The 13,153-nt window shown below is 31.1% G+C and overlaps 1 protein-coding gene across 1 annotated transcript; it reads right to left on the minus strand.

Moving 5' to 3' along the window:
* Window positions 1-10,833: 10,833 nt before the first annotated feature.
* LOC133182047 (neuronal acetylcholine receptor subunit alpha-9-like) lies at window positions 10,834-12,105 on the minus strand. Its single transcript, XM_061316758.1, has one exon. The coding sequence runs from the start codon at window positions 12,103-12,105 to the stop codon at window positions 10,834-10,836; it is 1,272 nt and encodes a 423-aa protein (XP_061172742.1).
* Window positions 12,106-13,153: the final 1,048 nt, after the last annotated feature.

Consider the following 13,153-nt stretch of genomic DNA (forward strand, 5'->3'; position numbering starts at 1 on the left):
ATTCCTCTTAAGCAGTCTGTCTCGAGAAACAATCTGCCTGGAAATGGCCGATTGTTGAAAAATATATCTGAAGTATATAATTGTGTTTCCATACACTTTATGTTTAATTCCCTTTTTGAAGTTGATTAGTTTTCAATAGAATTTCAAAACAACGTTGCTGAAATTCACTTGTCTCAATGTATTTCGAAAATAAACAAAGATCTCATTAATGATTATCAGACAACAATATGTTTTTCAAGTTTCCCCACAAAATCATACCTCAGAATAAATAAAATAAATCCAGGTAGTGCAGAATCTTTGATTATTTCTTTTTTGTCTTCAAGTATTTTCCGATTTTGATAAAATGAAGCAGATCTCCTATGTCCTGTCTGATTATATATGATCGTGTATAATCAATGTCATAAGCTGAGGAATGTAACCTTCATTATACCGTCAGACAATTCTTTTTTATAGTTCAGCGTCGATTTGCTTCAAGCGTATTACGCGTTCATCTAGTATTCTAAATGATTCGATCAATGATAATTATATGACAAATGAGAGTTGAAAAAATTAATACCACATTCATAAGTGCAATGGATAGTATTTTTGAAATTCTAAAAATGCTGAATTAAAACAATGATATCAGTAAAAAGAAATTCACATGATCTTGAATACCGTATTACTAACATTATCTGGTGCAAACATTCATCAATTTTTTTTCCATTGAAACATTAAATTTTCGTTACAGAAACGCCGCACATACATTTTTAGTCTTTACTTGCTGAAAAACATCATCTGATTACTAGTAACTAAGGCATGTATAATATTTTCAAAAATTAATTCACTGGTAAAAACTGTAGCTTATCCATTAAATAAAAATTTTTATTTTCACAGAGGTGTTATTTTCACTTTGAAAATTATAAAAGTTTTAATCCCACACCAATGCACAATAAAAATAATAATATCGAGGCCAAACTCACGTTCCCTTCACAAAGAATGTAAAAGAAAATATTCTCGAGAGAGAGAGAGAGAGAATAAACCATCCTTATACTGTATACAACTGCCAAAGTTTCTTTAAATTGTTGTTGGAATCCATTATTACAAGTTTTAATCCCATAACTACCTACGAAAAGATTGATTGATTGATTCTTATTTGTCATTCATAAAGAGATTTCACAAAATACCGGTGAAGGGCTTCAAATTTAGACCTTTAATCGGCACTCAGTGAGAGATCTTTATCTTTCCAGCGCTTGCCGTGACATGTTTTTTTTAAGGTCTCATCCGAAAGACCCACAACTTTCACTTAAAAGTGCCAAGCACTTGGCGAAGGAACAGTTGTTACCCATTGCTTATCGACTTAGGACAGTCGCAACTGGGGGTTTGAATCCATGATCTTCCTACATGTATCACAGAACGAGCGCTCTAACGACTGAGCTACCGTGACGATCATACGAAAAGAAATCCAATCAATATTCTAAAAAAGTTTTCATTTACTTATTTTTTAAACAATGTAAAAAGCAATTATTTTCCTAAATTCTAAAAAAAAAAATCCTACAAATTTGTCCTTTTCATAAACAGTCCCGATAAGTCCCTTTCATTTTTATGTCCTTTACTTACAACATGGTCCTTTAAGATGCTAACAATCTCAATGATATTTATTTGAAATCATTTCCTCAGTATTTTTCTTATCAGATCATCTCAGATAAGCACAAGTTCCCCAAACCGGAAAAAACTTAATTTTCTTAAAACGGGTTAATTCTGGAGATAAAAAAAAGAAAGAAAGTTTACAAAAAAGACAAACATGGATCAGAATGGCTCAAGTGAGACTCTTTCTAAAAAATTCTCATTTGTAAAAACACACACATTGGTTAATTACATTTTAAAAAGATATCACCTTATGATCAGAATACTTGTTATTTTAGACTAATAATTCGAAAATCGGTAAAAATATATAGTTTCTCTGAACTTGAAAAATCATGGAAAAAGTACATTTAAAAGTTATTTTTATAGATTTAAATAATATTCATAAATTAATCACTTTTGCAAAAAAAAAAAAAAAAAAAAAAAAAAAAAAAAAAAAAAAAAATGTGGTGTTTTTTCTTCTCTTATTACATCTATCTGACCACCCTCATTTCCTTCGATATGAATCGAAAGTGGGCATCAAATATTTCTCAGTTCTTGTTAAATTAATAAATAAATTCAAATCTTATGAAATAGCTATGAAATACACAAACATTAAAACAGGATCACTTCAGACATTTTGTAGAAACTTACTTGTTATACAAACAAAATTGTTGAAAAATTCTTATTTGAGGGTACCCGATGAAGGCTATCATAAACTTACTGGATGTTTGGTACATTTATTGAGTGAATAAAACAAAAGATATATTTGTCTGAATAGTTCCTTGTAACTGGTTTGTTATCAACTTGTCTTCGTCCGAACGAAAGCGTATTTTTATACAGTCTTGATACTGATGAAAGTCTTAGCTAAGTGCTGTATCTGATTTAGACAACTAAAATGAAAAGAAGCCATCATAGATTACCTAAAGAGCAAGAGCCACTTAGGGCCTTTTTTGGCCCTGAGAATTTCTGAAAAATCCAAACTGCTCAGTTTTGATTGAAAATGCAGTATTTAAAACTTGGACCTTTGGTGACCGTATATCTATTGAACATGACGTAATTTTCTCTCTAGTCAATGCACTATGACGTCATAAAATGCGTCATTTTCCCCATATTCTGTAAATTCCCTTAAAAATGGCCAAAAGTTGAGATATTTTTTCAATATTTCATATAGAGCACAACTTCTGATCCAAAATATGCAATTTTCTCAAAGCCTGCTTTCCAACACCTAGATTCTCAAAAAGAAATTTTGTTATAGGGAATGAGAGCACTAAGTCTCTACTTTATTTTGATATATGAAATGGGACAGAGGGGGATAGTCAATTAATTGATGTAAAGACAGGGCCATTTTATGCATAAAGTGAACTTAGCTCTTTGACTTATTTTTTGGAATTAGTAAGTAAGAAAGCTTTTTCAAGTAGTTAGCAGCGGTTACGTTTGCTTCGTGATCGGAAGGCCAGGGTTAGATTGTCGTTCGTCACGCCGAGTCAAACCTAAGGCGTAAACATAGGAAGTGACTTATCCTTCGCCATGCGCCCGGCATTAGAAGTGAAAGTCATGGGTCTTTTGGATGAGACCTTAAAAACTGAGGTCCCGTGTCATGATAGGCGTTGGCATGATGAAAAACCCTCACTGCTCAATGGCCCTGAGTGCCGAGTATAAGTCTAAATTTGAAGCCCTTCACCAGTATATGGTGACATCTCTTTATTAGTGAAAAATTATTGAATGGGACGTAAAAATCATACAGTCAATCAATCAATCAGTTGACTTAAGGGCACTTTATCAATTATTCCCTTTGTGCCATAGCAACCACCAAAATATATAATGTATGAGTATAGCAGATAGCTCAAAGATCATTTTCATACAATATACATATATTGTCTATAAGTGTCCAGAAAGAAGATGTTTGAAGATTTAATATCTTTTAATTATGATCAATATTTTTTCTCCAAACCTTTTTATGTGTAGGAAATTCTGGTTTCGATCTTTGATCTTTTGTCCTCAAAATCAATATGGATCCTTTGAAAGTCATTTGGAGTTATTAATCTCTTAGATATAAAATTTCATTACAAAAACATGTAGACTTTTGGAGATATCATCCAGAAACAAAAGAGTCACAGACAGACAGAATGAAAGACAGCTAGACGAACGGAAAGGCAGCTATACGGATGAACAGACGGACAGAGAGACAAACTCACTATAACCTCCTTTTTAAGCAAAGGCAGGGGACAAGGATCCTATATTTTGCAATGAATATTGCACTTGCTTTTCTTAACTCTCTGACGGTTTTCTGTGCCTTCGTAAAAAATGAAACCCCTGAGATTTAAGACAGTATCCTGCAAATTTCCATCCCATTACTGTCTAGATTAAACTTTTAGTAAATTTGTTAATATCCTACTGCAAGAAAATAAATTGAAAGAGTTCAAATAATCGTAAGGATAGTTATTGACTAAAAGCATTGCTAAATGAGTTTGAATGCTATCATCTTTCCAATTATAACAGTTATTAACGATTTCATAGAATCATACAAATGCAATAATAGTCTGCCTCACCAATTCATCGAAGATTATTTTAAACAACGAAAATTGATTGAAACGAGAAACCGTCCAATCACGATGATATTTCAAGTCAGTACACGATCACCATCATGCTTTTTAAAGGTAGTAATTATTAACTTCATTTATGTTAATATCAGTCACGAGATCCAGACGTGTGTTACTTTTCAAGGTTTATCTCAATTGAAAAAAAATTGGTATGTATAAAATAATAGTTAAAAGAAAGTTACTTTAATGAAATAAGCATCCTGCAGATTGAAACGTGGAATAGGAAAGAGAGAGAAATCTTCGAGGGTTAAACAATGAGAGTGAAAACTGTTAGTTTAAAATATATTTATTCATTACAAATGAAATGGATTGAACAGCAGGCATAATGCCTATAATCGTTCTCTCCATAGGTGAAAACTGTAATCTGACTTATCAAGATCATGATTTACAGTGCATTTACATACTTCTACAATTTCCACGTCTACTTATACATGTATTACCTTTAAATTTACTAAAAGGGAAGAATCTAAAATGCAAAAATTAAATCAATCTTATTGCAATATAGAAGTTAAGATTTTTTTCCAGATTGACTTATCATCCTTCAATTATAAGCTTATTCTGGCACCTATAAGATGTGATTTTCGTACCCATGCATAAGTGTTCATTATTAAATTTTATGTAGAACAGTATGCTTACAAGGTGTCGAGAAGTAAATCAGATAGCGAAATTTTATATTTTACAATTTGTGTCGCTTTCAGTGGACATTGGATTTCCTAATCTAAAGGGAAGTGTTCTATATTATGCATATAAAAATCATGAAGAATAACTAAACAAAAAATACTGAAAGAATAGAATAAAATCTGCACTTTGAATCTACGATCATTTAATGTTATTTAGGCATTGGGATTTAGCGAAGCAAAAATAACAAAGATTTATAAAATATTACAGCAGAAAAAAATGAAAATAAACAATTCATATCACCATATTTTTTTATTTTGCTAAAGTTCAAATTGCAAAGGTTATCAGATGTTGAAAATTCAATAGACTTACTTGACACCAAGATGTTTGAAAAACCAGCAACACCCTACTTGGTTAAACATATATGTATGCATATGATTATATTTATCTGTTGGATCACTGTTTTCATAGCGTTTTTAATACGATTAATAGTAGTACTTGATGCCAGCTTTGAAGGATTAAATGGACTTCAAAAACTTGCCCAAACTATTGCAGGTATCATGATAGGGTCATAGGTCTGTGAAAACATGAGACTATTGAATTTTGAATAATTATTATAGTTTGATTTGTTCAAAAATTCGTGAACTTATTATTAACATTTTGTAACAATTTATCGTCATTTCAAACCACTTATCTTTTTTTTGTACCGAGGTACAATATATTGGATTTCTTTTTGAAAGCTTTCTTTAAATCATGCCTAAAGTAAATTTGTAATCATTTTTATGAGAGAATTGTAAAGTCTGTTAAGAATAAATTCAATAAGTTTATCTGAAAAATTAAATTTGAACTTATTTTGAAATTAAAATTACAAAGAATACAAACATTCGTTTAACCGTCATTCAGGCTGAAAAGAATGGTTTTCCATAAATGACTGAATTAGTTGTTCTGTATATGCAGTTCACTTTCTAACCTTGTTATCGATGAACTTTAAAAAAAGCAGTGTACCAATAAAAAAAACTCATTTAAAAGGTAATATTTCAAAACAGGAAGATAATATATTCGAAAGTGCTTATACATTCAAAACAATGAGTATTACACAGCCTTGATGACCCATTTAACTTTTCTGTTATATTAACAGCACAAATTTGCAAACTTGTTTTTGCAGTAATTCCAAACTTTTCAGGACAAGCTTGAATCATAGATTCAAATAAGTCCATACTTTTTATATAAACAGTACAATGGACAATGTTTGTCGTAGGTTGTTTTCGCCCAAGTATAAGGCAGTGCCATTTCTTTGATTTTCTAAGCTTTTTTTGCATGTTATATAAGCAGAGTGTAATGCGCGACAAATAAATTCATGGATTCAGAAAATTCCTCCCATACTCCAGCTTCGACTTCCTTCATGCACTTTATCTGATCATCTAGAATTCTAAAAGAGTCGATCATTGATATAAGCATATGATAATCAAGTTTTTGTAAATTCATATAACATTTACAATTATATTGCATAGCGTTTTAAAAATGACCAAAATGCCTTTTGCAGCAAACACAAACAAGGCATCAATTGATGCGTGTTTATATCTTCTTTTCTTTCAAAATACATGGCTTAACAATTCCTTGTAAACAAGATAATCCTTATTAGTAAGGAAGCTAATTACTCTTCAAACGTGAACAGATATGGTGAAAACCGGATGTTGTAGTCTGGATTAAAATTCATTTACACCATTCTTAGCATTTATTGCCGATATATTTATTGTAATGTCTTGATTTTCTTTTCTTTTCTGAATATACACAGAAAGTTTCATTCCATAATACTAACATTCACTGAATATTATTTACATTTTTCTTATGAAAACCACGGTCGTTTATCAATACTTTAACGCCGCTAAGCATGCCACCTGTATAGATTTCTTCAACAGTGTCTCTTCTATTAATAAAACATACATTGACGCACATATAAACAATACAATATTTAACGTACTTAATTCTACTTTATATTATTATTTATATAAACATAAATATAAAAATTTCTTTCTTTCTTTATAGTATGGGAATTAACGTGCCAGCTATTTCTTATGCGGATTGTTTTCTGCATTAGCTATACCATTAATTCCCCTACTAGCAATCAAAAAAAGTATTTTATTGTTTAATTAGCTGGCTGTTTACAGGGTCATTACAGGGTAACTATAGGGCCAAAACACTACAAAATTTCATTAACTAATCCTGACCCCTTAGATAACTTTGATGACATTCACATATAATACCTTAGATTCACTGACAATTCTTTCTCCAATAAACACATTTAACTTCTAAACTACTAAGAAATGGGTTTTTAAAGGCATCTGGCCTAACAATTCATGTGAAAGTTGTCGATCAACAATGAACTTCCTAACGATGGATTGTATATGCAAGCAAGGTCATTGTACCGACCATAGAATTTGAAAAAAAAAATGTTGATTTTAGATGAGATTGTTTAAATCATTTTGTCTTCAACTTATTTGTCAGTAGTCGCCTTGTTTATTTCTTGATTTTAGTTGAGTAATAACGATCAGGACTCCAAGAAATTATAAATTACAAAATAAGTAATTGAAAAGGCCAGTGCATATAAATTTACTTTTTTAAAATTAATAGTCAATGTAAGACATGTGAACGTGTGTAATAATATGCATTCATGTTTATACTTTAAATATTGTTTATCCTGTTCTCTTTTTACATTTCATTAAAATATATACACAAAAAGTAAAACAAAATTTTTATTAATTCTCACAGTATATATATTTGTGTATGAGGGATACCCACAATTCCTTAAAATAAAGCCAACACAAAGTTCATTTTTTTAATCTCCCTTCTTTCTCGTTGCCATCAGTCTTTTTTCTGTTCTTACGTAAAGTTTTGAGACCAACAGATTATTATCCCGTAAACTCCAAATAAAAATATCTGTTTATCTTAAGCACTTTATTAAATTCGTTAATATCCATTTGCGAGTAAATAAGTTCGAAAATTGAAAACTGCAATGAATTATACTAAGTAAATATTAATTGAATAGTTGATGAATGAGTTTGAACGCTACGCCCATCTAAATTAAAGATACTGACTATTTCATAGAATCAAACAAATACAATGATATAGTCTCTGCAGTTCATCGCCTGTTATCTTTGTCAAACAACGGAAACTGATCAAAATGGGAGACCTTTCACTCATGAAGATCTTTCAGGTCAATAATTGTGTACTCAACACCCTGAAGAAATCTACATCGAATTATTAAACAAATAGGATTTTTCAGGTACATTTATGTAAATTGCTCAGGAGATACGAAAGTCTACATCTGTTATTCTTTTAGGCTTATTTTCGATATCGTCGAAAAGTTTCCGCACGCCTTGAATAAAGGAACATGACAAAAAAATTATCCCAGCATTGATGACAGTCGTCTGAAAATGATTCTTCATTATTGTCTTGTCTTAATATGGATCAAGAGAGCCAAAGTAAAAGAAGTGAGTCTTTAAAAACAATGTGTATATATGATAGGTCACAGAGGCGATTTACTATACATGTATATCCAACCTTTCGCAAGCATTTACACATTTCAATCAGAAAGAATAGATCGCAGTTTTTGAATCCGTTATTCTTATTTCACTTGAAACTTATTATTAACGAAAACTCTTGTCTGTTTGAAAAGTTTCCAAACGCAATGCACCAGTTCAATACTATTACCTTAGTTCATATTTATTCAAATATTCTACACAAAATTCAATTAAACGTAAGAGAAATATATTGAGTAGGAAATTGCTGAATTAGTTTGAACGCTATCAACTTTCAAATTAAAAAGTTATTAACGATTTCATAGAATCAAAGTAAGACACATTGTAATACAATTTCGCCAGTTCATCGCCGGTAATTTTAAACAATGAAAATTGATCGAAAAAACGTTCCATCCAAATATGATCTTTCACTTCAGAAATTGTGTATACAATCACTTGAAAAACATCATCGCTTCCATGCTATTTACTTGTAATAATTTGTGTATATTGCTCACAGATCCAGATGACCGACTACTATAATCTATAGACTTATTTTCGATAAAATTGAAAAATATTCAGTATATGCCTATAAAATAAAGGACCATAGTTAAAAAAAAGTATTGTATCGCAAATTTGATAAGGTAGGCATGTTTTAATTCTCCAATTTTTTTTCACAATGTGTATTAGGAAAGAGCTAAAACACGAATTCTAGCTAAAACTTGAAGTATGATTTATCAGAGTCATAATTATGAATTCCATTTACCTAATTGATTTATTTACATGTTTTAATTAGCCTAATATACAGTACTTCAACCCCCTACCGTATTATCATTGAAATTTTAATTTTCATGAAAACCTAGAATATTTCTTCAATAAAAAATAAAAAAGTTTGCAAATGAACAAATTTTAATTTTTTTAAACTGGAACTGAAAACAAAAGCAACAAAATTTACATAAAATGCTATTTGCAAAGAAAATCTATCTTTTCTCAAGGAAGTCTGGAAGAATAGCATTTGACCATATTGACATTTGTTCAGACGCTTTTGTTCTAAATTTGCGTTGTCAAGAACATTAACTCGAAATTCAATGCAAAGGATCAGTGTAACAAGAAACATTAGCTACAAAGATACTTCAAATAAAATGATGTATTAATGAGCACAAGATGTGTCGGGATGACAGTAATGCCCCCGCTGATATGCAAGTTTTAAACATATGAAAGTCCAATAGTGTGACAATAACTGTTGGTTGGAAATGGCACAAAATTAATCATATTGTTGCTATTATTTTCTAGAATCAATACTACAATATATAGTTAAACAGTGTGAAACGGTGATCACTTACAAGCAAAATAAAAGTCTAATTAGGGCCATAACTTTTGTAAAAATGGGCCGATCAATATGAAACTAATATTTGATCGGTAATTCATTAACACAATGAAACGAATCTATAAGCAACAAAATTAATATGAAAAAAAAAAACAGTGACTTAGAAATATTCAAGTCTAAGTTCAATACTTTTGTAAAAATTGATCAATCATCACAAGACTTTAATTTGATCTATAAGTCTTTAAGATAAAGAAACATACAAAAATCCAGCACATTATTTACAAGGATAGAGAAAAAACCCCGGAAACACTGAATTGTTTGAAATATTCAAAGTCTATCTAATATATATTCATATTCATAATAGCCCATCGTCATTTTAAATCACCTCTCACTGTCTACGAGATTAAACCAAGAGGCACTGGATCTCTTTATCAAAGTAATTTTTGACAAATTCTTAAAATATGACCAAAAATGAATCTGTAATTTTCTTCAAGAAAGAATTTTGTGAAGTGTGTTAAAATAAAAAATTCAATAAGATAATCTCAAAATCTTTAATTTTGAACTTATTCTGAAGTATACACTACAAAGAAGTTTAACGTCTACTAGGCTTTCCAAGGGAGTGGTGCGTCATACATACCTGACTCTGTAATGTATCCATTTAATTAGACACTTAACACTGTGTATTTGAGGAAATTCTTTAGTTTGTCATTTATGATGTATGAGTTTAAAAAGATTAGTGTACAAATAAAACCTCTTATTGAAAAGATCATATTTCAGAAAACAAAGAAAAAAAATAAGAAAGCTTTAGAAAGTCAAAACAATTGGATTTGCCTTGAGATCCCATTATACTTTTTTGTTATATTGAGTTGAAAGAATGGAACACATTTACAAGTATGTGTGTTTATACGATACTTCTACCCCTTAAAGGATAAGTTTTAACTTAAACCAAAGAAATCCATATTTTTGTGCCATGGTCCTATGTTGTTTCGCCAAAGTGCATGACAGAACCATTTCTTGCCTTTTCCCCTCTAAAAAAAAGAATTTTCCTGTTTGAGTTCTATATATATAAGCTTAGATTGTAAAATTGCTCATCAAAGATAAAGACAAACAAAGCTCAATAAAAGATCATTTTTCGCAGCATACAGTTTTCACATTCATTGAAAATAGTGCTTTACATTAATGCAAACACAAGGGTGCACCACTGAATGAAAACAAAAATGTAAAAATAGTACGTCATTACTCTGTCATATCCCTCAGCTAAAATTTTCCAAGTGACTTTCTCTTCTGCTTCAATATCTTCTGTATTTTTATCACCAGCCATATTACTTTTTTCGAAACCTTCATCCAATTTGGCAGATTTGTCCATGACTTTAGACTTCTTGCGTTTTCTACAGACGCGCCACAGACATCGGAGTCTCAGAACATTTAACATAAAGATATGTTTACTTGAAATTGGTAATATGGAATCTTTGAAATGAAACCTCATTGTAACAACAGCCAAAACACATATCAAGGTGCTCATAGACATCGTAACTATTAAGAAGTACGACATCAAAGACATTGGCTCGGAAGATTTGGGAATATTATCACTTAGCAGTGTCATAAATACGGCAAATGACAAGAAAATTGTTATAGCATAAGATACACGTTCTCCGCTTTCAACTGGTAAGGCAAACACAAGAGGGTTGAGTAAGGACAATAGAAGGATAGGGGCTAACATGTTTATAACGAAATAAAGAGATTTCCTTTTCAAAATTAATTGAAATTCAATTAAGCTATTGTAATCTCCTAATGATGACCGCTTCATCACTGTGCCTTCCAAAGACCATTGGGCATTTGACGAGTAATAAGTAGTATCCACAGACGTCATATTGTTAAAAGGAGTTAATCTAGCTTCAAATGGCAAATATCCCCACAGAGCTAACGTATAAGAGCACGACTGTGTGTCAAATGGAAATTTATACATATCAACGTTGCACAAAGTCTGAATCAGACCTGCTGGGACCCATGACACTAGGCCATAGTAAGAAATTCTACCTATGAAGTCTTCATCCCCAATAGCTTCCATCTTTTTGGCTGGGTCAATCAAAAAGATATTTGGAACCCATAGTCTTTGTTTGGGAACAGGAAGATCCTCGATTCCACCATAGTTGCTCGGTGTCCAAGTCAACCGAAAATCATGCCAAATCAGCATAAAACCACTTACAATGGACAAAACCCCAGAAACCTCATCAAAATCGTTCACTGAAAATATGAACGACTGAATAGAGACCTCTAATACTTCTGACAGGTTTTCTTTTGGTCGAATATCGGTTGAATAGTTTTTAAATACATCCTGAAGAAGGGATTCGGCGTCTGAATATAGGAAACCATGAACAGATATTAACAAAATTCCCTCGATCAACAGCAGAAACAAACACAAACTAGCAGATTCTTTCTTCATAATCCTCTCAAGAAATCTCCGTGGAGCAACCAGCAATCTATATAATAATGGTCTAGTGTGGACAATATTTAAGTTGTGATTTCAAACACATTAAATATTTATATTCCCTTGCTCGGTCAGTTTTGAACAATCATTGCTGAAAATCAGTTGTCTTAATGTTTGGCGCAAAACAAAGATTTCTTTTACAATTATTAAATAGTAATATCTTCTTTAAAGTATCTAAAGCAATATCGGACATCAAATTGAATAAAATTCGTTTTTTTCTGTAAATATTATCACACTACCCCTGAATCCCGATTTATTCCTTTTTCCAATTACAATTTTCGATTGTTATTAAGATAATAGATTCCTTTTGACCTCACTGATAATGGTTGTGTACATCTGCTGTTAGAAGCCGAGACATTTGATCACCTTATATATCAAAAACGTAGTCAAACAATTCCTTTAAAAATCAGCCTCGAATTGCTTCATGCAAATATTATCCGTCCATCTAGAATTGTTGATGAGTCGATCAATATGACAATTATAAAATAGGCGATTCTTCGATAATAAACACCGCAGCTATAAATTCATTGGATAGAAGATTAAAAATCGTCAACAACAGCCGATTTATCTAAAATCTTTGGTATTGAGAAAAGAAAATGAAACGAAAGAATTTTTAAAAGGAGGGGGATAATAAGGAAAATCTCATTCTCCTTTTTAATTTTGAAGTTACTATAAAAGTATAGTCGGCCTCCTCATAACGTGCCTTCTTTCTTTAACCGCGGATTCAGATGGGTAATTCTTTCCTATCGCCCAAAACTTAGTACTATCACATTTGCATTTATGATCTTAATCTGAAGATGTCAAAAGTTTAATGCACATATGTCCAGTATTTCGTTTATCCACAGTTAGATAATATAGATGGCTTCTTTTGGAATTTTCTTCAATTTTTCAAATTTTCAAACGCGGCATTATCAAAAAGTAAACTGGATGACGTTGTATGAAAGAACTACACGTGTTCAGTTAAGGGTATTCCATATTTTTCTGGATTAAAAAAAACAAACAA

This window comes from Saccostrea echinata, unplaced genomic scaffold (genome assembly GCF_033153115.1).
Source record: "Saccostrea echinata isolate AGI-Se365-2 ecotype Australia unplaced genomic scaffold, CSIRO_AGI_Sech_v1 ptg000001l, whole genome shotgun sequence".
In the NCBI taxonomy this organism is placed as follows: Eukaryota; Metazoa; Mollusca; class Bivalvia; order Ostreida; family Ostreidae; genus Saccostrea; species Saccostrea echinata.